General features: G+C 38.9%; 1 protein-coding gene across 7 annotated transcripts in view; it reads right to left on the bottom strand.

The window, feature by feature from the left end:
* Positions 1–1,334: 1,334 nt before the first annotated feature.
* Positions 1,335–20,985, bottom strand: part of RAPGEF4 (Rap guanine nucleotide exchange factor 4) — a 226,435-nt gene continuing 206,784 nt past the window's right edge. For 6 of the 7 annotated variants that reach the window (XM_048869498.2, XM_048869499.2, XM_075117964.1 and 3 more), the window contains 6 exons: positions 18,132–18,222; positions 15,838–15,888; positions 15,182–15,269; positions 14,754–14,818; positions 4,674–4,728; positions 1,335–2,634 (listed from right to left, as the gene is read on the bottom strand). In XM_048869498.2, coding sequence (XP_048725455.1) covers positions 2,507–2,634; positions 4,674–4,728; positions 14,754–14,818; positions 15,182–15,269; positions 15,838–15,888; positions 18,132–18,222 — 478 coding nt within the window. In that variant the 3' untranslated portion in view covers positions 1,335–2,506. The remainder of the gene's footprint in view (positions 2,635–4,673; positions 4,729–14,753; positions 14,819–15,181; positions 15,270–15,837; positions 15,889–18,131; positions 18,223–20,985) is intronic. The other variant, XM_048869500.2, reaches the window with a different exon arrangement.

The raw sequence follows: 20,985 nt of genomic DNA, 5'->3' as shown, positions 1-20,985 counted from the left end.
GTAAAGAAATCTTTTTTCCTTTTCATAGTTAATAAATCTTTAGTTAGTTTTTTACAGGATTGGATACAAGCATGGTTATTGGTGTGTGATCTGAGATGCAACTGACCTGGGGTAAGTGACTGGTTCTTTGGGCTGGACATACATGAAAAATCACAACAATATTCAGCTTGAGGGACCATCTCTCACAAAGGCAGCCTTTGGGTGGCAAGATAGACTAGAATGCCTGAGGAGATTGTCTGTGACTCCATGTTAAGGTTGTTTTAGTGCTTGAGGAGTTTACACTTGATACTTAGTTGGTGAAATCTAATGATAGAATACACAAGGTTCGTGAGCCACTCCAGACAGCTTGACATATGCCAATGTGTGTTAGCTCTGAAGAATAATGATGACGATAATAGTCACTTTTAATTCACGGTTGATACATTTATCACAAACATCCAGGTACTCTGAGACTGTAGAGGTATGTGAGTGGAACAGAGAAGAATATCACTATGTCAAATGTCAGCACTATTTTGCAGCCTTCTTTTGGTCATCCACTAATGCCTGCACAGCACAACGGCTGTGCAGCTGCCCCCATGGATTATTCATGCTACCATAAGAGATCCCAGTCAGAGAAAGTGCATAGACAATCCCGTGGATACATGGTAAAACACATTCCCCACTCCCATCACAACCTAGTTTGTTGCTCTGACTGCAGAGGATCTACAGAATGTAAACTCCATGAAGGGTGGGAATCAAGAGCAGATGGAAAAGTAGTTGCCACTCACTCAGTTGCCTCCCTGGCCTTGTCTTCACTGAGTGGAAAAAGCATGTTCTAACTTAAATTAGTTAACTCAGGGCAAACTCCTAATGAAGACAAGCCAGTTTGTAGTTTTCACAACTAGCAGGTCAAGTTAAAGAACTAACTCACTCGGGTTAAGAACACAATATTTTTATATTTACATTGCAAGGATTTGGCTTGGGATATTGTAATAATTTTCCCCTTTCTATAATAAAAAAATCTAGTATCTTGATTATTTCTGAAATATTTGAAATGTATAAGGTTTCTAGCCTCATGTTGATTCAGAGGGGGAGTTTCCTCTGGAACCCCAAACAAATGAGCTAAAACGAACCTCTTTTCAAGCTGTTCAACTCCCAGAGATGGTGATGGGGTTGAACAGGTTTAAATGAGGACATAATTGACTATTGCGTGTAGAAACAGGAGGACCCTATTGCAGTTCAACACCTAGCAAAGTTCAGTTGAAGTTCACTCCACAAGCCTGCTAACATCATCTGTTTTTATGCAGGAATGAAGATTGGAGTACACACAACAGATGTTAAGGACAGTGAACAAATCTTTTTAAGCATTTACATTTAATTAAGATACTGCATGTTATTTACAGAAAACACATTACACAATTCTTACACATAAAGTGCAGACTAAGTGTAAAGACAGAAAAACTGTACTTCAATTACATGCTAAATAAAATAAATAAAAAGCAATTATTTTGGCACAATACTATTACATAAACAAATAAATACTCTAGAACATGATGAATTAACTTTTCTATTTACAATCTACTTGAAAGTGCAAAACAATTGCTAAAAATTGAAATATTTGTAAATGTTTAAGCCCAGAAAGTATGTTTTAATCATCCACAACTAATTGTAGCTGATATTTAAAGTTATAATGTCCAGGAAAATATTGTCTTTGTGCATTTTGTGCTCTTTTTGAACCAGTCTCTTGCTACCTTTATGCTACTGATTTTATGAAGCTCATTGCTTCAAATTGAAATTTTCTAAAATCCTGGTTGATAGTTTAAGAAAACCTCAAAAGAAGTAAAATTACAAATATTAATCTATTTATCATTGAAAATATGGCAGTTCAGTCCTACCAGGGTAACTTAAATGGCCAGAGTACTTTACAGTTGTATGCAAATGTGGTTAAGATGTGAAATTGTTATTAATACATGTAGTGTTTAATAAGTAAACTTTTTTTCAATAGCTCCCTGAATACCAAACCCTGGAAATATACCATTGGACCTAGCCTGGGCCCAAATTATGTCACTGGTTTCTTACATACATCTCCCACTGAAGTTAACATGAACTGAACATGCAAAACTAATGGCAGATTTTGGCCCCAAACTGGATAATAAATCTTAAAATATTGTATTTTTAATTAGAGAAAAGAAACACTGCTACATTCCTTAGAACTATTAGGAGTTTTTGGTGCATGTTTCACCAGCTATTCTGGCTATTTTATCTCGTTTTTATTTTCACTATTTACAGGAATTTTGCCTCACCTTAAAATGAATTAAGAGTACACAACATGTGCACCCTCCCAGTTACAGTGTATAAACTCTTCATTAGTCAAACTTCTCTGAGGGCTGGTACATTGTGCGTTGCCTAGGATTTTAGAATATGTTTTTGCTTATTTTTGTAGTGGCAGTGCAGTAGCAGAATAAGTGGAATTCTTAATAGGTGACCTTGACTGGAAAAAAATAATTTCTTGTAGTCACTTAAATGTTTATGCTCGACGTGGTTCTAGTCGGTGAGACATCTGTGATAAAGTTCTCTGGTTGTCAATCACATTTAATTGTCGTACATAGGTCCGTACATCCTGATGGTTCTTATTAGTTAGAGCTGCGTCTGGATCTGAAGAAACAGAAATGATGTAGGATTGGTACACTTGGTCAAACCCTGAGTAGAATATATAACTCTTCTTTTCAGAAATCTACCATAAGTAAACACCAGATACTGCTGCAATAACAATAAAATGGTTAGAAATCTATCTTCCACTATTCTCTTCCATTTGAATTCACTCTCCCCAGTGTATTTTTATTATCTTGTATTATTTTCCCCATAGAATAACTCTGCTTCCTGGTATCCTTGGCTACATTCTCCGAAATTGATGGCCCTTGGTGAAGTTTTATACCTAGCTTAATAGTCAATAGTAATAATTACACAGCTAGTTGGCATAGTTTAACAATTTAGTAATATCTACTATTGACCTAGGAGAGCTCACCCTGGCCCAAAACTGTAAAATTGCTTTAAAAGCTAAAAAGTAATCCTTTTGCATCACCACAACTGTAAAATGAGCATCTAATAACAGGCACATCCAGTCCATAATCTGGTTTTTGGTTGGAGAGCGCATGCCAGGAAAATTATGAACCAATGTAATGGTCCTTTATGAACCAATGTAATCCTTAATTCATTATTATTTAACATTTGCAATGCGGTGGTGCTTAGTGGCCAAGCAGCTTCAGACCCATTATGTTAGGTATTGTACAAACATATAATAAGTGACAGTCACTGGTGTACAATCTAAAAGCTTCCTGGGCCAGATCTGTCAAGATATTTTAGCTCCTGTATATGGAGATAGGTACCTAGTGGGATTTTCAAAAGTGACTACCACCTAACTGATTGGTTTCAGAAGGAGGTAGGTTCTCAGATGCTTTTGAAAATCCCACTAACTGCTTATCTGCATCTTTAGGTGCCTAAATATCTTGAACAATCTGACAGCATACGCTAGAAACGGAGTACATACCCAGGCTCCAAGTACTTGGGTGGCTAGCTTTTGCTGAAGCCTGTGCCACCACATCTACGTTATTATTGCTACTCACAGTAGTTAGATTAAAGTTAGCATGGGTACCCGTACCCAGACTACCATCACACCTTCACTTGCAGTGTAGCAAACCCTTAGGCGGAGCCTAAGCTACAACCTGATCCGCTAACACAATTGTAAAGGCATTAAACTGTGTCTACATGAGGTATAAGGGCTGTTTTAAATCAAGTTAGTTAACTTAATTTTTAAAAGCAATTTAGCTAGACATGCCCTAAATGACTACACAAGGCAGTAGCCAGAGGAGAATCAGGTCTTTTGTGTTTAATTTAATCACTTTTTTACTTTATTTATACAATATAATGTAATTGCACTGTATGCAATCCCGCAATATTTATTAAAGTATTGCTATATATTGTTCCATAGGCTGGTGACTTCAGAGCTGAGCAACTGCTGCTTCACAGCAATACGCACTAGGTGCTTTACAAATGTTCACTCTTCTTTTACAAAAGATGATGATGCGGAATCTACACCGTGTACAAACTAAAGGGTTTACTTTATTCTTAATATATGTGCATTTGTCTATGGACTTTAACTGAAGATATGTGTGTGTTTAGATTTAGAAGATAATGAGAGTATATTTTAATTTCTAAATCATTTATGTCTGAAGGTCTCAGAGTACTTAATCAATCAACATTAAAAAAGAGATATGTCCCAGAGATATGTCCCAAAATTAAAAAAGAGATATGTCCAACTGAGATGCTGGCTGGAACAAAGAAAAAGTTTAGTCAACATGAGATTCTGGAGCTAGGATGGAAAAGATCCCATCCCATTATAAGTGTTTCTTTTTACACCATTTATTCTGCTTTCTGTGAAGAAGGATGGGAGGCTGCTCTGTTAAAAAGAAAATCAGAGACTGAGTGATGCTCTTTAGCAGAGTGAGGCTGAAATTATCCAGTGTGGTTGATCAGACTTCTGCCATTGTGCATGACCACAAAGTATGGTGAAAATATTGAAACAATAGCCTCAAAATGCATTATCCAGTATGTCTCTATCATCCACAACAAACTCATTTTTAACATTCTAATTACCAGTGATAATTCTGACAATTCACATATTGCAATTCACTTACTGAAAGATTGGCTTCGGCAAAATTTCACTGTCCTTGCAGTGTTGGCGATCATACGCTGAAAAGAAAATGTATTTTAAGTGTCCTTCGTGGTGGAGGGTGCAAACAGAAAACAAACATCGTATTTCATCATTTGAAGTAAACACAGATCTGAAGACACTGACAAAATCAATTAAAACATTCAAATGATGTTAAAGTTTCAGAATTTTAACTTTGCCCTGACATTTTGGGTCTGATTCTCATTTACACAGGCTTCAAAGTGGGCATACATGTGATTTCCATTTCCTAAGTGGTGTAAAGGGGCCTTAGTATAAGAGAAAATCAGTTCCTTTAATGTTTAACCTTGCTCACATCTTCAGATGAAACAAAGGGGTTATCCCAAACCCCTCTGCACGTGAATACTCAAATTTAATTTTAAGGTCACTAGTTCCTAACAGCAAGGACATTCTAGAACACATTCCATTAAATTGCTTAGCACTTTAAGATATTCCAAATTTTATTAAGGGTTTGAGTTAAAATGCAGCTCTGCTTTGAAAAGTGACTGTAAAAATGGCATTCTGGGGATCCATGTTTATTGATTTCCTGATGAAATCTGCTCAGTTTATAATTAAAAAGCTGATGGGTGGAAATCTGGCCCTACTGAAGTCAATAGGCATTTTGCCATTGACTTCAGTGGCACCAGAATGTCTCCCATGATTTTTCTAACTACCAGCCCTGCGAATTCAACCCGGATTCTTTTTTTTTCCCCTACAGCTAGAGTTGAAACTTATTTTGTGGATAATTCACAGGAAGGAACAGAATCCAACTCAGTCCTTCCTAGATGTGCTTGCGCTACAGTGGAAACAAGAGTAAAGTGTAGTAAAAAATTATTGTAGTTACTGAAGTAAGCCACAAAGACTCAATAAACATGGGGAGTAGATCTGATAAGGAAGAAATGCCATTTTACACTAATGTTTCAGAGTAGAATTGCTGCTGATAAAATAAAAGGAAGGAAGTTGAAATCTAATTCTGCAACCCCAAACTTAACTCACTGGCTCAATTGTCACCTGATAGATAATGTTCTCCTGGCTGAGCAAAGTATCAATTAAATTACAACATCAGGAGTAAATCTGAGTTTCCATAGTTGGGGAGTTTGATTTAGGCATGAAGGCTTGTAGTTTAATTTACTTATGTAAATTAAGAAAAAGAAGTGGGAAAAAAGTTTCAAAAGGCAAAATTGCTATTGCTACAAGGAATCTGAAGTTTGTTTTCATGTGTTCCAACACATTTAACATGTTAAAACATGTTCTAATAGTTATATGTTAACATATTTTCACAGCATATTCTCAACAGGCTGTTTTACACACACTGGAAATTAAGATGATCAAGAAAATTATAAATCCATACAGTGGAATAGCCTATTTCCAACTAGTGAGTAGTGAGAGAATTTGTCTGGTTAAATTTAGATGCCTCACAAAAAAAAAAAAAAATCCACAGATTAGGCTTTTATGTGAAAATGAAATAGCTCTTAATACAACAGCTCAGAGGCAAATGGTAAGCACTACTCCAGAACAGGCTTGTAACTGACATTTTTCATACACATGAATGGAGTAATCTCAGACATTTTAATGCATCATGTGAAGTATACCAATACTGGCACGATTGTTGATCAGCATCAGAAATCTAATACCTACACAATAGGTAACTAGCCTGTGATAGTGCCCAAGAGGTGCCTGAGTGCACATCACAACTTTGCCAACATTTTGGAGCATATGGACCAAGGATTTTTTTTATACTCTCTAGATAAACAGATGCACAATTAAACAGATAAAGAGCCCTCAAGTAAAAGTAATTTTAACGCTACATTACCTTAGTTCTTTTTACACTTCTCCAAACCATTATTATTACTTGTCTAGTACTACAGGTGTGCATGGTGTTCTCTTTTAGGAGTTTACAATATAAGGCTCCAATCCTGCAAATTCTCTTGCATGTGCTTAACATTAAGCACGTGAGTAGTCCAACTGACTTCACTAGGACTACTCAGATACTTAACGACAAAGACATATCTAAGCGTTGTGCTGGATCAACCCAGAGTGCACCACGCCAAGTAGGATCAAGCCTGGAAGTCTAACCTAATCAAACTGGAAAACACTTGAGTATGCTCTGAAATGTTACAGACTTCTGTGGAAGTCATGTAGTTTTGGCCAACACACAAGTGATGTTGCTATTTTGATCATACTATTTCAGGAAATACTCCCTTAAAATAAGTACTTCCAGGAGTGGTATCATAAACGTTGAACAAGGCTGGCTGACTAATGCGTTGATGCAGCTTCCAGAATTGCTTCTTTTAGGGGAGGCACTTCTGAAAGTTCTGTCTTTCAAGATGATGGTTAAAGTTGCTTGACCTGTATATTGCTGGGTGTTTGTTGGAAACATTCAGTCTTATCTTTCTATACTTATAAATCTTCAGCGTCTCAGGCCTCAGTTCACAAAAAATTTGAACTGAGCCATGAAGTTTGGATCTAGTCAAGAGCAATATTCAAAATTCTCCAAAGTTTGATTAGTTTTGGATCCAACTTTATGGTTGAGAATCTTTCCTTGTGGTAAGAGACAAGCATCACTAAAACTTTTTCACCCCATGTATTTTCTTTATTTTGCAGATGTTCTGTATATTGGAGTAACATTTGGGATCAGGATGAGTCTATTGTATGCAATTCAGAAAGATGAAAGAAATCAGGAGTATGAGTTTCCAAAAGTTCTAACTCTAAGTTTCTGCCTTTATGGACTATCCAAAATTAGGAAACTGGAAGTTGTGCATTAGCCTCTTGTTGGGATAGGAGTATCTTCTCTCACTGAACTGTCTGAAGAATTCCATTTTAAGGAGCGGTGTTGCATGACTCTAAAGATAGTCTCATCCAATCCTTTTCATTCAGAAGGATGCAGGCAATGATACAACAGCAAGGATTTTGGAAGTGGGAGTTAACACAGCAGAATATGTTGCTTCAACCCAATGAGATGACCCCAGAAGCACACCATACATTCTACATAAAGCCCCATTCCATGGCTCTTTGTTTGTCCCGTACACTCTACAAGTACTGACACAAAAGGTGTGAGTTGGACTTATCACTGGCTCATAAAGAGAAAACAGATTTCTTTTACCATTGCCTTGCAAATGTGGTGGATTCTCTTCTTTTGATCCATTAATAGCAGAGTTTTACTACATGTAGATGAAGGGTTGTATTAGTGAGCAAACATTATCATAGAAGTTCAACTGTTAGCACCTTAAACTTTTCTTCATTTTGGGATTGCCTCAGGTTAATATCTCCAAAAATTAGCCTCTGTTTACTCACTATGCTAAGAAAGGCCATTATTGAAAAGCCACATATCCTAAACATGGAGCCATCTGAAATAGAACCAGCCACGTAACACAATAGCAACTGCCACTATCAGCATGCTATATATATATATATATATATATAAACTATATATAACAATACTGTTTCAAGTTTTATGCTGCCTAGAAGAGTGGGCAGCAGACCAGCACATTATCTGCTAATCCATTCCTAGCCTAAGCTTCTAAATGTTATAAATATTCATATATGCCACAGAAAACTACCAGGGGCTTTAGTCACACGCTTTCTGCATAATCTTTATGTTCCAAAAATGAAAAGAATGTTTGCCTTTTTTTTGCATAAGGATCAGAATGTGAAATCCCTTTTGTTCATAACCATAAAACCTGAAAACCAATATGCACAAATTCTTTAATCCTCATTTCACACCTCAAGGCTGAAGAGCCTCAATAAAAGAAGAACCAGTGACCAGCTTTGTGGCCTGATGGTATTGTCTTGTGGTGCCACAGGAAGGTAGGCCTTACGTTTCAGAGCCACCTTGCAACTTCTATTCCCTCTGCAGGTGCCACTTTTGTGACATACTGGGAAGCAGAGTGTGCAGAGGCTGCCAGGTAAATTGATCTCTGATCACACTGCCAGATGATTTAAGGAATAGTGTTGACATAAGCTCCAAAGGAAGTGCATCCCCTGCCTTCCCTTATGAAGACATGATGCTGCAATGACAGTCACATGAACTCGGGTTAAACAGGGAATGCGAGGAAAGGATGGTAAATAATGGCTTTCAAATGAACCATGAGGGAAAAGATAAAGACCATGTTTGAATTCATTTGAGGACACAAATGTGGTATGGAATATAGCATCTCCACATGGAGAGCCAGCCCCTGGAGCCTCCCACAGAACAACAGATCTAGAAAAGGGCCTGCCTGGCATATCCCATCTATTTACAAAAACCTGTGAAACTGGTAAAAAATGGACAGGTACAAAAGCAGTACAACTTGTATGTAATATATTGTTATGCACTGATTTGGTAGGTTGCACGTTGCCCTCTAGTGGCTAGCCCACAGGGAGTAAACAGGAACTACTACTACTAACAGCTACGGGACTTCTCCTTTGCCTCAAATGGTAGAGGCTTGTTTTTGGAGCTGAGAGATAAACGTGTCTGAGGTGCCTAATTGTTGCATTTGTGGTCTACTACAGTCCTCTTCACTACTGCTTTACCTTCCTGCAGCTCCTAAATTGTATGTGCTCAACCTTGCAACTGCAGCATTTTTACAACTTCACAAGCTTAACAATTCCTAGTTCCCCCAGATAATTATGGCTTCATTTTCACTGCCAAAAAAGATGCTTTTTTCCAGTACGAAAGCTAATGCATGGTGTGTAAAAATCCTAGTGGAGATAAGTCACAGACAGCTTTTACTGCAATGTAGTTAGGTGAGATCAAATCTGGGTAGAGGGTACAATATTGACGTTGTCTAGCTACACTGCACTTTTCTCCACTACGATTTTCAGCAAGATAGCAAACACATGGTAGTTATTGTAAAAACGGACCTTTTTGGCAGTGAAGACAAAGTCTATAGGGCCCTAGTAATGGTACTTTTCCCTCACTCACAACCATTTCAGATTTGGGGACAACTTATACCTTCAAGTCAGCGGCACTGCTATGGGTACCTGCATGGACCGACAGTATGCCAGTATTTTTATGGCTGACTTAGAACAACGCTTCCTCAGCTCTTATCCCCTCTCCTCTACTTGTGCTACATTGATGACATCTTCATCATCTGGACCCATGGGAAGGAGGCCCTTGAAGAATTCCACCTGGATTTCAACAATTTCCACCCCACGATCAACCTCAGCCTGGACCAGTCATAGAATCATAGAATATAAGGGTTGGAAGGGACCCCAGAAGGTCATTTAGTCCAACCTCCTGCTCGAAGCAGGACCAATTCCTAGTTAAATCATCCCAGCCAGGGCTTTGTCAAGCCTGACCTTAAAAACCTCTAAGGAAGGAGATTCTACCACCTCCCTAGGTAACGCATTCCAGTGTTTCACCACCCTCTTAGTGAAAAAGTTTTTCCTAATATCCAATCTAAACCTCCCCCACTGCAGCTTGAGACCATTACTCCTCGTTCTGTCATCTGCTACCACTGAGAACAGTCTAGAGCCATTCTCTTTGGAACCCCCTTTCAGGTAGTTGAAAGCAGCTATCAAATCCCCCCTCATTCTTCTCTTCTGCAGGCTAAACAATCCCAGCTCCCTCAGCCTCTCCTCATAACTCATGTGTTCCAGACCCCTAATCATTTTTGTTGCCCTTCGCTGGACTCTCTCCAATTTATCCACATCCTTCTTGAAGTGTGGGGCCCAAAACTGGACACAGTACTCCAGATGAGGCCTCACCAATGTCGAATAGAGGGGAACGATCACGTCCCTCGATCTGCTCGCTATGCCCCTACTTATACATCCCAAAATGCCATTGGCCTTCTTGGCAACAAGGGCACACTGCTGACTCATATCCAGCTTCTCGTCCACTGTCAAGTCCACACAAGAGTTCTACTTCCTGGACACTACAGTGCAAATAAGTGATGGTCACATAAACCCCATCCTGTACGGGAAACCTACTGACCGCTATACTTACCTACATGCCTCCAGCTTCCATCCAAGACACACCACACGATTCATTGTCTACAGCCAAGCCCTAAGATACAACCGAATTTGCTCCAATCCTTCAGACAGAGACAAACACCTACAAGATCTTTATCAAGCATTCTTAAAACTACAATACCTAGTTGGGGAAGTGAGGAAACAGATTGACAGAGCGAGATGGGTACCCAGAAGTCACCTACTACAAGACAGGCCCAACAAGGAAAACAACAGAACACCACTGGCCATCACATACAGCCCCCAGCTAAAACCTCTCCAGCACATCATCAACGATCTACAACCTATCCTGGAAAACAATCCCTCACTCTCACAGACCCTGGGAGGCAGGCCAGTCCTTGCTAACAGACAGCCCCACAACCTGAAGCAAATACTCACCAGCAACTACACACCACACCACAGAAACATTAACCCAGGAACCAATCCCTGTAACAAACCCTTTTGCCTACTCTGTCCCCTATATACTCTAGCGACACCATCAGAGGACCCAATCATATGAACCATCAGGGGCTCATTCACCTACACATTTACTAATGTGATACATGCCATAATGTGCCAGCAATGCCCCTCTGCCATGTACATTGGCCAAACCGGACAGTCTCTTCGTAAAAGAATAAATGGACACAAATCAGATATCAGGAATGGTAACATACAAAAGCCAGTAGGAGAACACTTCAACCTTCCTGGACATTCTATAACAGACTTAAAAGTAGCCATACTTCAACAAAAAAACTTCAAAAACAGACTTCAAAGAGAAACTGCAGAGCTACAATTACTTAGCAAATTTAACACCGTTAATTTGAGTTTGAATAGAAACTGGGAGTGGCTGGCTCACTACAAAAGCAATTTTCCCTTTCTTGGTATTGACACCTCCTCATCAATTATTGGGAGTGGACTACACCCACCCTGATTGAATTGGCCCTGCAAACACTGGTTCTCCACTTGTGAGGTAACACCCTTCTCTTCATGTATCAGTATATTTATGCCTGCACCTGTAATTTTCACTTCATGCATCTGAAGAAGTCAGTTTTTACTCGCGAAAGCTTATGCCCAAATAAATCTGTTAGTCTTTAAGGTGCCACCAGACTCCTCATTGTTTTTGTGGATAAAGACTAACCCCTCTGATACTGGTATGCTAATAATTCAAACATCTATTTACTGACAAAAATATTGATCATGCCCCCATGAACCTGGGGGCCAACTCCTGCTATCTGCTGCCCCCTCCCAGCTTCCCATAACAGGATTACAAGGGCGCACAGAAAGCAGGCTATGATTTACTACTTAAGACTTGTGAGAAAATAATATATGAAAGAGTTCTCACAAGTCTGAAAAAGTATCAGTCTTTTAAAAAATACAGTTGAAACAAACAGAAATGAGAGTGATTCAGAAAGCTGTGTTGGTTGGAGGGATGTAATTTATTCTGCTAGGTGCTATTTCCAGTCTGGGTAGCCGATTGCAAGCAGACAGTTGTCAGTAACCTATCGGCTGTTGGGACTGAAACTCTTTGGTGAGACACAGCACTGTAGTTACGCCTGAAGCAGAGGAACACCCTTTTTTAGAATTAAACAAGGATTTCAGTAGGGATCATCAAGAGATTTTTATTTGTAAGAAGAATAAAACTTAAAATCTCATAATCAGGGTGGATCAAAAGAAACTGTTTTCCAAAGGATGAAGAAATTCAGGACAGATCAATAATTCCTAACCATCAGAAGCAACTAGAGTTAACTATATATGCTAGCACCATCAATCAGTGGAACAAATAGCTAGAAATGACAAGTGGCTAGATATGGCTCCTAGAGAAAATCTGCCACTGCCTGTTTTCTGGTTTCTAGCTAAAACTACATGAAAGTAGCAGAATATTGACAATGGTGTTGGTCAGAATTTATACCAGTGTAAATGACAGCAGAATTTAGCCAGTAGTATGTGACTGCATGGCCGTGTCTTCACTAGGAAAAAAAGTATTTTTTAGCTTGTGTTTGCTAACACATGGTAACTAACATGTGACCAGGCAGTTGTAGTTGTAACATGAGTTAAAAGACTGAGATAAACAATAGTCTCCCCCCATTTATTTATCTTGACCTGATAACACAGGTGAAAACTACAAACTGCCTTGTCCACGCTAGCATTTTACAATGTGTTAGCTAGCACATGCTAAAAAAAAAAAAATCACCTTTTTTCTTACTGTGGATGTTCCCTGTTCATCAGGTGCCTTTTATAGCTGCGCACTAATCTGCTCTGTCTCCTATCTATTACAAATCTTTCTCCTTCCTTTCCCAATTTCTTTTATCTCTTAGCACATTAGCTCAAGCAGAACTAGCATGTGTCTGTCGACCCACGCTGAGAAGCACGCTCCCAGCTGTAGTGTAGACATACCCCAAGAGAGAGCACTTTTGGGTACAGTGTGGGCTGAAGAAGAGGCTTGGAACTGTAAGCCCACAAACTGTTTCCTGTTTGATTCTTACTGTGTTCAGGGGAACAGGACTGCATCAAAGAAATGTGTGACTCCATCATCTATTTCCATTCCTATCAGAAACAATCCACAAGACCCTAAATATTGGATAACTGCTTGGGTTAAAAGGGGTAACACTGTATTGCTGTATAAAACTACCTCTAAAATCTTCTAATCTACTACTAATAAAACCAGGTTGTGGAGATACACATTTGAAAAATTCCTTCTTATGGCTGGCAGACTCTATAAGTCTTGAGACAAACAATGGTCTGAAGTCAGTCGTCCGCTTGGAATTGACAACTGTATATTATAGCAATAGGCAGCCAACGTACACACATACACACACAAAATCTGAATGCTCTCCTGATTCACTGTTACAATAATTACCACCACAAATATATATGGTCACGGCAGAACGTGTTAATTTTATGCATGTTATGAATCATCAATATATAAGCATTCAGTATGAAATCTTGCATAGCAAGAACTAACTGGATGGCCTGGACCTAGAGATACCGTACAGTAACCACATCCAGATTATCACTAAAGGGATTAAGCACTTTCTTTTGTCAGACTGGAGACTGACCAGAAGCCAACTCCAGGCAAACCTGTCTGAGGTTTCTGTGTTTTGCACAGCTACTTCAGAAAGGAGAGCTAGCACCTATGCCCACCTAATTAAACCATGAAGTCCTGGTCAAACAGTTCTTTCCCAGGAAGAAAGCTCTGGGCTGAGGCAGGAGAAGGGAACAGAGTGTGTTTATATGCAGTTAGGGTATGCTTTCACCGTAGAACTAACTCAGGCTGCTACCTGGGCATTACCCCCGAAGCCTTCTCCACCCCAAAAAGAACCTCTCACCTGAAGTTGACAGTGCTTTTAACCCAGGCTAGTTGGCTTGTCTGGGGCTGTAGGCTAAAATCTGAGTGATGCATTCAGTTGGCATGATAATCTGCCCACATTGCAGTGAGCACACAGGCTAATCACTCAAGTGCTGATAATCCTTCAAGACCTTCCCACAATTCCCCCAAGTGCTTGAAGGGCAGACAAGTTCTCCCACAATTCACTGGGAAAGAATCAGAGTGGCTCAGCTTATTGCAGCACAAAGAACCATGGAATATGCTCCCACTAGTCCTAGTAGCACACATGGCAGAGTGCAGCAAAGAGGAGGACACAGTAACTTGGGTAGGGCCTTGCAATGTGGTGGTTTACACTGGGGCTAGGCTTGATCATCTGAGTTAACTGTGAAGTGAAGACATACCCTGAGTAACCAATACGGACAATGACAAAACCCCCACTTTTCAGAAGCAGGAAAATGTCTCTTAGTTGAGATTTCTGCAAAAGGAAATTGCCTGCATGCAGTTGTTGCCACTGCTGTTCTAGGTAAACAGGACTTGTGTACATTTGTAAATACATAAATTACACTGGAACATAACCCTGATGTTGTGTCACCGATTCCCCCTCCAACAGGAAGGAGAGCTACCAAGCCTGGAAGCTTGCCCTCAAAGGGGCAACAATGCAACTCAGATTCAGAAGAAACTGAAGTTTGTGTGCCTATTTTGTACATAGAAGTGTCTTATATAAAACCATCAGTTCTCTTTTGCACCACTGTAAATCTCAACATACAACCACAGCTGAGAACATACTGTACGTACCATTTTTTCAAAGTTTACTAGATTGTCAATGAATGTCTTGTTCCCCTCGTGAGTAAACGTCATGTCTGCATAGAAATAAATGCAGTAGTCTTATAGATAATTGAATTATGACATACAAAACAGCAGAGCACTGTATCTCTATCTCTTCAGTTTCAACAATCAGACCATTTAATTGTTAAAAAACATGCTCCTTCTATTAGAGTGAAACTTTGAAAGATTTCTCACTAAGGCTAATGCAACTGGAGTCTGACGTTCAGATTTACTGAAAACTCCTTCTCCGATTTCCATGTCATGATTTTTTTTTTAATAGAAAAGAGGATTGCACCTTCCACTGAGATTGAATTTTACTTTCTCTTACTGCCTTTCACTCTTCAAATATCTGACAACTAACTTTCACATGAATAAGGCTGGCAGATTTTCTAGATTACCTTTTATAAGTAAGGGCATGAAGGGAATTATAGGAGGGTCCAGTTTAGCTACAGTAAGCCTGTAGGCCCTATGGTTTCTTGATGGATCCTTAAAAAAAGAAGAGATCAGACAATTATTAACATGGATCAAAAAGCAGACACTGTATAGCTTCATTTAAAAGACATGATGTTTATTAAATGTAATTACTTTGTCTTGCAGCTTTAAAAAGTGCAGCTTCAAAACAAGGACAGCTTTCATTAAATTTAACAGTTCTCCTATCAAATGGCAAGATATAAGTGTGATTACAAAACAGCTTATTTGAATAGAAACTTCACATTTTCCCTCCCTCTAATGGATTTGCAGACACCAGAATAAAAAAAAAATCCATGTTAGAAAATACAATTTCCCATATGTACAATGGGAAAACATGTTATAAATCTTTTCAGAGTGTCCCAGATTGACCTTAAGTGATACATAAATTCTGTCAAAGTAGGTTCCTAAGGGTATAATTTATTAGTCATACATGCTTATTTTAGCAGCACTAAAATGGGATCATAAACTTCTTAAATTCAAACAAGGACATATAGAATGTTCTGTATCGAGGAATTCAAATCAGTTACTCAGAAACTGAATTAGTACAGATTGTGCACAGAATAAAGGATCTATTGCCATTTACCATCAAGCTTTCAAACTCTGCATAGATCTTCTTAAACTTGCTTGGAAGTTTCTGTTAATAAAACAAAAACAACAGAAAACTGTGTTAAATTTAATCTGCATTCAGTATAACCATTTTACTGTGTATGTTTCTTGTAAACATCCTTAAAGTAGGAAAAACTGTTCTTTCTGGAACAATGTGGTAACATAAAATACAGCACATCTCCTAGCAACCAGATTATAAATAGAGATGGGACTGAGCTACAAAACCTGGATCCTGATTTGGATCCAATCCTGAAGTTACTCAGTTTGAGATGTTCAGATTCAGACATTGAATTGGCCCATTACTGTGACATGCTGCAGCCAAGTAATTCACTTTCATATCTGGATCCAAAGTGCAAATGAAAGTTTAATTCAGTGTTCCAGTTCAGTCCCATTCTTAATGACAGCCTGTTTGAACCAAAGCAATTTACAAAAATACCTTGGGCAGTATTATTTCAGCTGGATCATTCACATAAATGACTGTGTGCCTTTTGGAATATTCACAAGTCAGTCAAACCCCACCTGGGCATTTCCAGGAGATATTGTTAAGCCAAATGTATCATCAACTATTACACAAATCCTTGATTTGCCTGGCATCCAAGGGTCAGTATTCATTTGTTTGGGTTAAGTTAATTAATAACTTTTCAGTTCACAATAGACACTGAAAATGAACTTTTGTCAGCTATGCCCACAGTGAATAAAGGATATGGTGGAACATTACTAAATAGTTGCTTTCTATCTCACATTATACTATAATAAATAAATGTTGAGCAAGTTTACTGGATGTGGATACTGGTATGTGAAAAAGACAGCTTCTAAGTTCACAATAACTTTCATATATCAAATTAAAACATGTCAGCTTTCTAATTTGCATTACAAATTTGAATATATTTTCTGATCAAATCACATTACAACATTTAGTGGGCATCATAAGCAATAAAGAAATATTTCCTTAAAGTCAATTCTGCAGTAAAGTATTCCTCTATTTAATAGGCATATTATAGCAAGATAGAGTACCACAACAAGGGCCTCATTTCTAATGATGGACATGAACAAATTGTGTGCCTATTTTCCATACGCATACAAATCAGGTATTTGTGAATGAAGTGGCCATATGCACCTGCAAATACCCGATTTGTGTGTGCAACTGACATACCTGCATATGAACATTAAGAATAAATATGTAGGACCTGCTTTTTACTAATGATGTTCACGTATATATCCTGAAAAAAACCAGTAGAGATACTCTTAGATTATGTCTTGATAACCTGAGTGCTCTGCTGAACAAAAGAGTGTGAAAACATTTATCTGAATACAATATCATACCTCTTTCACTTACAAATTATCTCTTCCCCCTTCCAGCTCAATCCCCATATCTACTGTAAATTCCAGCTTGTTGTACACAGTAAATTAATTAAATTCCACCTCTTGTCTGCTTAGAACTTCTGCCCTCTTAAAAACCCCCAGCAGATAGAAATAAAGGGCCAGTTATTTAGAAATTAGCCTTCAAATTCATGCCTTCAGTGTTAATTGTGAGAAGGTTTATGCTGGTATTCAGAAAAATAAATGTAGGCTTCTCTGGCTGCAAATTGAAGGTGTACATTTAGATTTCAGGTTGAGGTCTTTTTGTAAACTGCTGCCTTCTGATGGTACCTCGAATCCCCATTTTCAGGCCAGATTTTAGAAACATGTTAAATGCAATCGGTTATATTTTGGTTTCAGTTACACCAGTAATATATCACTGACATATCACAGCAACCTGGCCAAACATTTTTCTATTTTTCATGAAAAATGTTCACAGAAATATCCAAAAAATGGGCAACCAGTATATACAGGTCAACATTTTTATAAAAATGGAAATTTCGATGAAAATGTTTTGCTAAAAAATTTCATGACAAATCTTTCAGAATTTTTGGAGGAGGGCTACACTGGGGTAAAGGAGAATTTGGGCCATGAAATGTAATTTCACCTTGCTTCCCCCAATAATTTTGCCTCCCTCTTTACCTCCTTTTTTGTAAAACAAAACAAAACACAGCAGCTCAGTATTGTGCTACACAAATGCTCATTAATGGTATGGGACGTCTCCAAGCTTTTAGCCTACAGTAGTAACCTCTCCTCTCAGGAACTGAATTACAGTCGTGAAGAATGGCATGCCTCCCTCTCTCCCAGTTAACCATGTTAATTCTAGCAATAACATGGATGGATGGATGTTGTTGCTTACTAAAAGCAGAAATTACAACCAAAGGTCTCAGAACTGTTGTAGCTATCACTTACCTCCCATGTTAGTGAAAGGCGGCTCACAGCAACATTACTCAGTCCCATTATAATAGCGAAAAAGGAATTAAGATTTTTGTATTCCTTACAGCTGAAATACAAGAGATCCAGACTTTTAATGTTATGCATATAATCAGAGGAGAAGTAAAACTGAGGTCCTGAAGAGAGTGGAATACAAGCCTCTGGTTTGAGTTTGATTACGTTCTGGCAAACTTCACCAGTGGACTTGAGACACATCATTTTGCAACCTCTTTCCCCCTGAGTTTTGTTTGAATCTCAGACTCAAAGCATAATGAGAAGCTTGGTAAACCCAGGATAATAGTATCTATACTGATCAAATTCACTTGGAAACTTCTGTCCCCTCATGCCTCAAAATTGACTGCCAGTTTTCCTGTAATCTGATGTCATTTTTGGCATACAGGAATCCATGGCATTTTAACACCTTTCCCTCCCACCCGTGCACTATGGGGCATCTCCTGACACTAGACTAAGTTAAGGCCCAAGGAATGCTAAAAACAGTGGGAGAAGCATAGTTTACATTCCCACAGCTACAGAACTTGGTGGGCTGGCAGGTTGTCTACACCGCAGAAGAGTCTTACTCCAGATTCAAGGGGCAGATGCCCAGAGATGGCTGTTTCAGTGACCGCTGTCTACATAGTCTGTAACCAAATTGTGCAGTTTCTTGAACTCTTTGGGATCTTTCAATTAAATAAGTGCCAACTGTCATCTTCATCATTATAAAGACCCTTTACAACATATCCATTGCACATACTAGGTGCACTAAATCTGCCCTAGCCTCCAATACAAGAGTGCTCCTTCATTAGTGCTCAGGAGGGACTGAAGGATGTAACTGCATGTTACAGAATATCTGATATGCCACATCTTTGCAAATGATTTGCTATGTTTGTTACTATAATTGCCCAAAGTAGAAATCTTTAGGCCTATGCTTCTTTTGCTATTTGATTTGCAAAGGTTGGGTGGTAGGATGTTAAGGAAACTATAAAAGCAAGAGATTCAAACTGTGATTCTCAAATATTATTCTCTACTTCAGTTAAATCTTGAATATTTTATCCTCTCTCAGATATCTCATCTTGTATTGCTGATCTTCACCTTAACTCAGCATGGCCAAGAGCGAGCTCATAGTCTCTCCTCCCAAAACTATCTCTGTAGTATACTATACTAGTGAACATTGTCACCATAATGCCATCACCCAGGTTTGTAACCTTGGGGATTAACTTGGCTCTGTTTCCCTCACGTCCAAGCCACGGCCACATCCTGTTGCTTTTTCTTCACAACATTTCAAAAAACATACCCTTTCCTTTTTTTCCTGATGGTCAAATCGCTTGCTCACAACCTAATCATCTACTGACTACTGTGACCACTTCTGCTCTCGGGTCTTCTTTTTAACAAGCTTACCACCCTCCAACCTTCCAATGCTGCTACCAAAATTATTTCCCTCACATGTTGCTTTGATGATGGTAACATGTCTTTACTTGTTCTGGGAGACACCAAGCATAAATCTGGGTTCAGTAGAAATAATAAATATTAAAATACTAGTATTCAAGTGTAGTGTGGGCTTATTTAAGGAAGCTGCAACTTGCAACTATCCTTTGGCTGAAATAGGGGAATGTTTTGTGGGTGTGCATATGGAGAGAGTTTTTTAATGACTGTGTGTGAACTAGTGTGTATCGAGATGAGAGAAAGGAGGCATAGAAGAGTGAGTGGATATCTTTTGTGTATACGCATAAAGTGGTTCGTTTAAATAACGTGTATGTAGAGACAATACATAGAAAGTCTATGTGTGTGCATGTGCACGCATGTATCTGTGTTGAAGCACTGAAAGACACCACTGGAAATATAGTTAATTTCTTCCTCTATTTCAAAGACTCCAAGCTTGTGAACCTGGTGAGTTGCACACTTTTACCCAGCAAGTGGCAGGAGCAACCACTGCACAGTAAGCTGAAAGTACACCAGGCTCAGTACAATGAGCCCGCATCTGGTTAGGCAACTTCCCCTAGGGGCATGAGCACCAATAAGGGTGCATTTCAAGGCATAGACAACATGCCTATTGGAAAAGTGGGGACCCCTCTTTTGGAACCAATATGGAACCAAGGCACAATATGGAACCAAGGTGCTCAGCAGCCATTATCTCTGAATATCAGTATGCCAGGAAAGCTGCAGAGCCACACAGTTTCACCACCAGCTACCCAGGAAGATTAACAGTGCTGTACTGAACTGAGTTCCCTCCCTAATAAGTCTAGTGCACCTTCCTCTGCTCTCAGGAGGGATTCTACTCTCATTCGGCTACTGGTTTATCAAGGCTCTTCATGTGCAAATTTAGACAGGGATATTACTTCAAGGCCTGGGCCCACCTTTTTTTAACCCAGTCCCTTGGCTCGTTTTGTTCTAATTCTTCCGCACATTATATTTGTTTCACTATGTTCTGTAGCACCTGTTACCATGGCAACAATTTATATGGTAAAAAAGAGCTCCATAATGTTTAAAGTTCTTTTGCAGCCACTGAAAATAAATCTGCCAGCTCAGTTTTTATTTCGGAAAATCTTGTGCTTCAGAACTCCCTGCCTTTAGGAGACACAGAGGTCTCAGTAGAGCAGGTCAGGTTTAGCCATTTATTTTTAGAACTGTAGTGAGACCAGAAACATGGAAGTAAACAGGTCATCAAGCTGATCTAAATAGCATAACCCTGTGACACTGGGAAATCTAATGGGTCTGGGGCACTTTATGATTGATTATTTTCCCTGTTTTTTCTTAAGGTGAAGTTTAACTGTTATTTTGAAGATGCTTGATTTTAAAGGTTTATTAAATTTACCTTAATATCTTCATTTACTTGCAT

The sequence above is a fragment of the Caretta caretta genome, chromosome 11 (genome assembly GCF_965140235.1).
Source record: "Caretta caretta isolate rCarCar2 chromosome 11, rCarCar1.hap1, whole genome shotgun sequence".
NCBI lineage: Eukaryota > Metazoa > Chordata > Testudines > Cheloniidae > Caretta > Caretta caretta.
The sequence above is the reverse complement of the archived record's forward strand: the minus strand, read 5'-3'. Positions and strand labels throughout refer to the sequence as shown.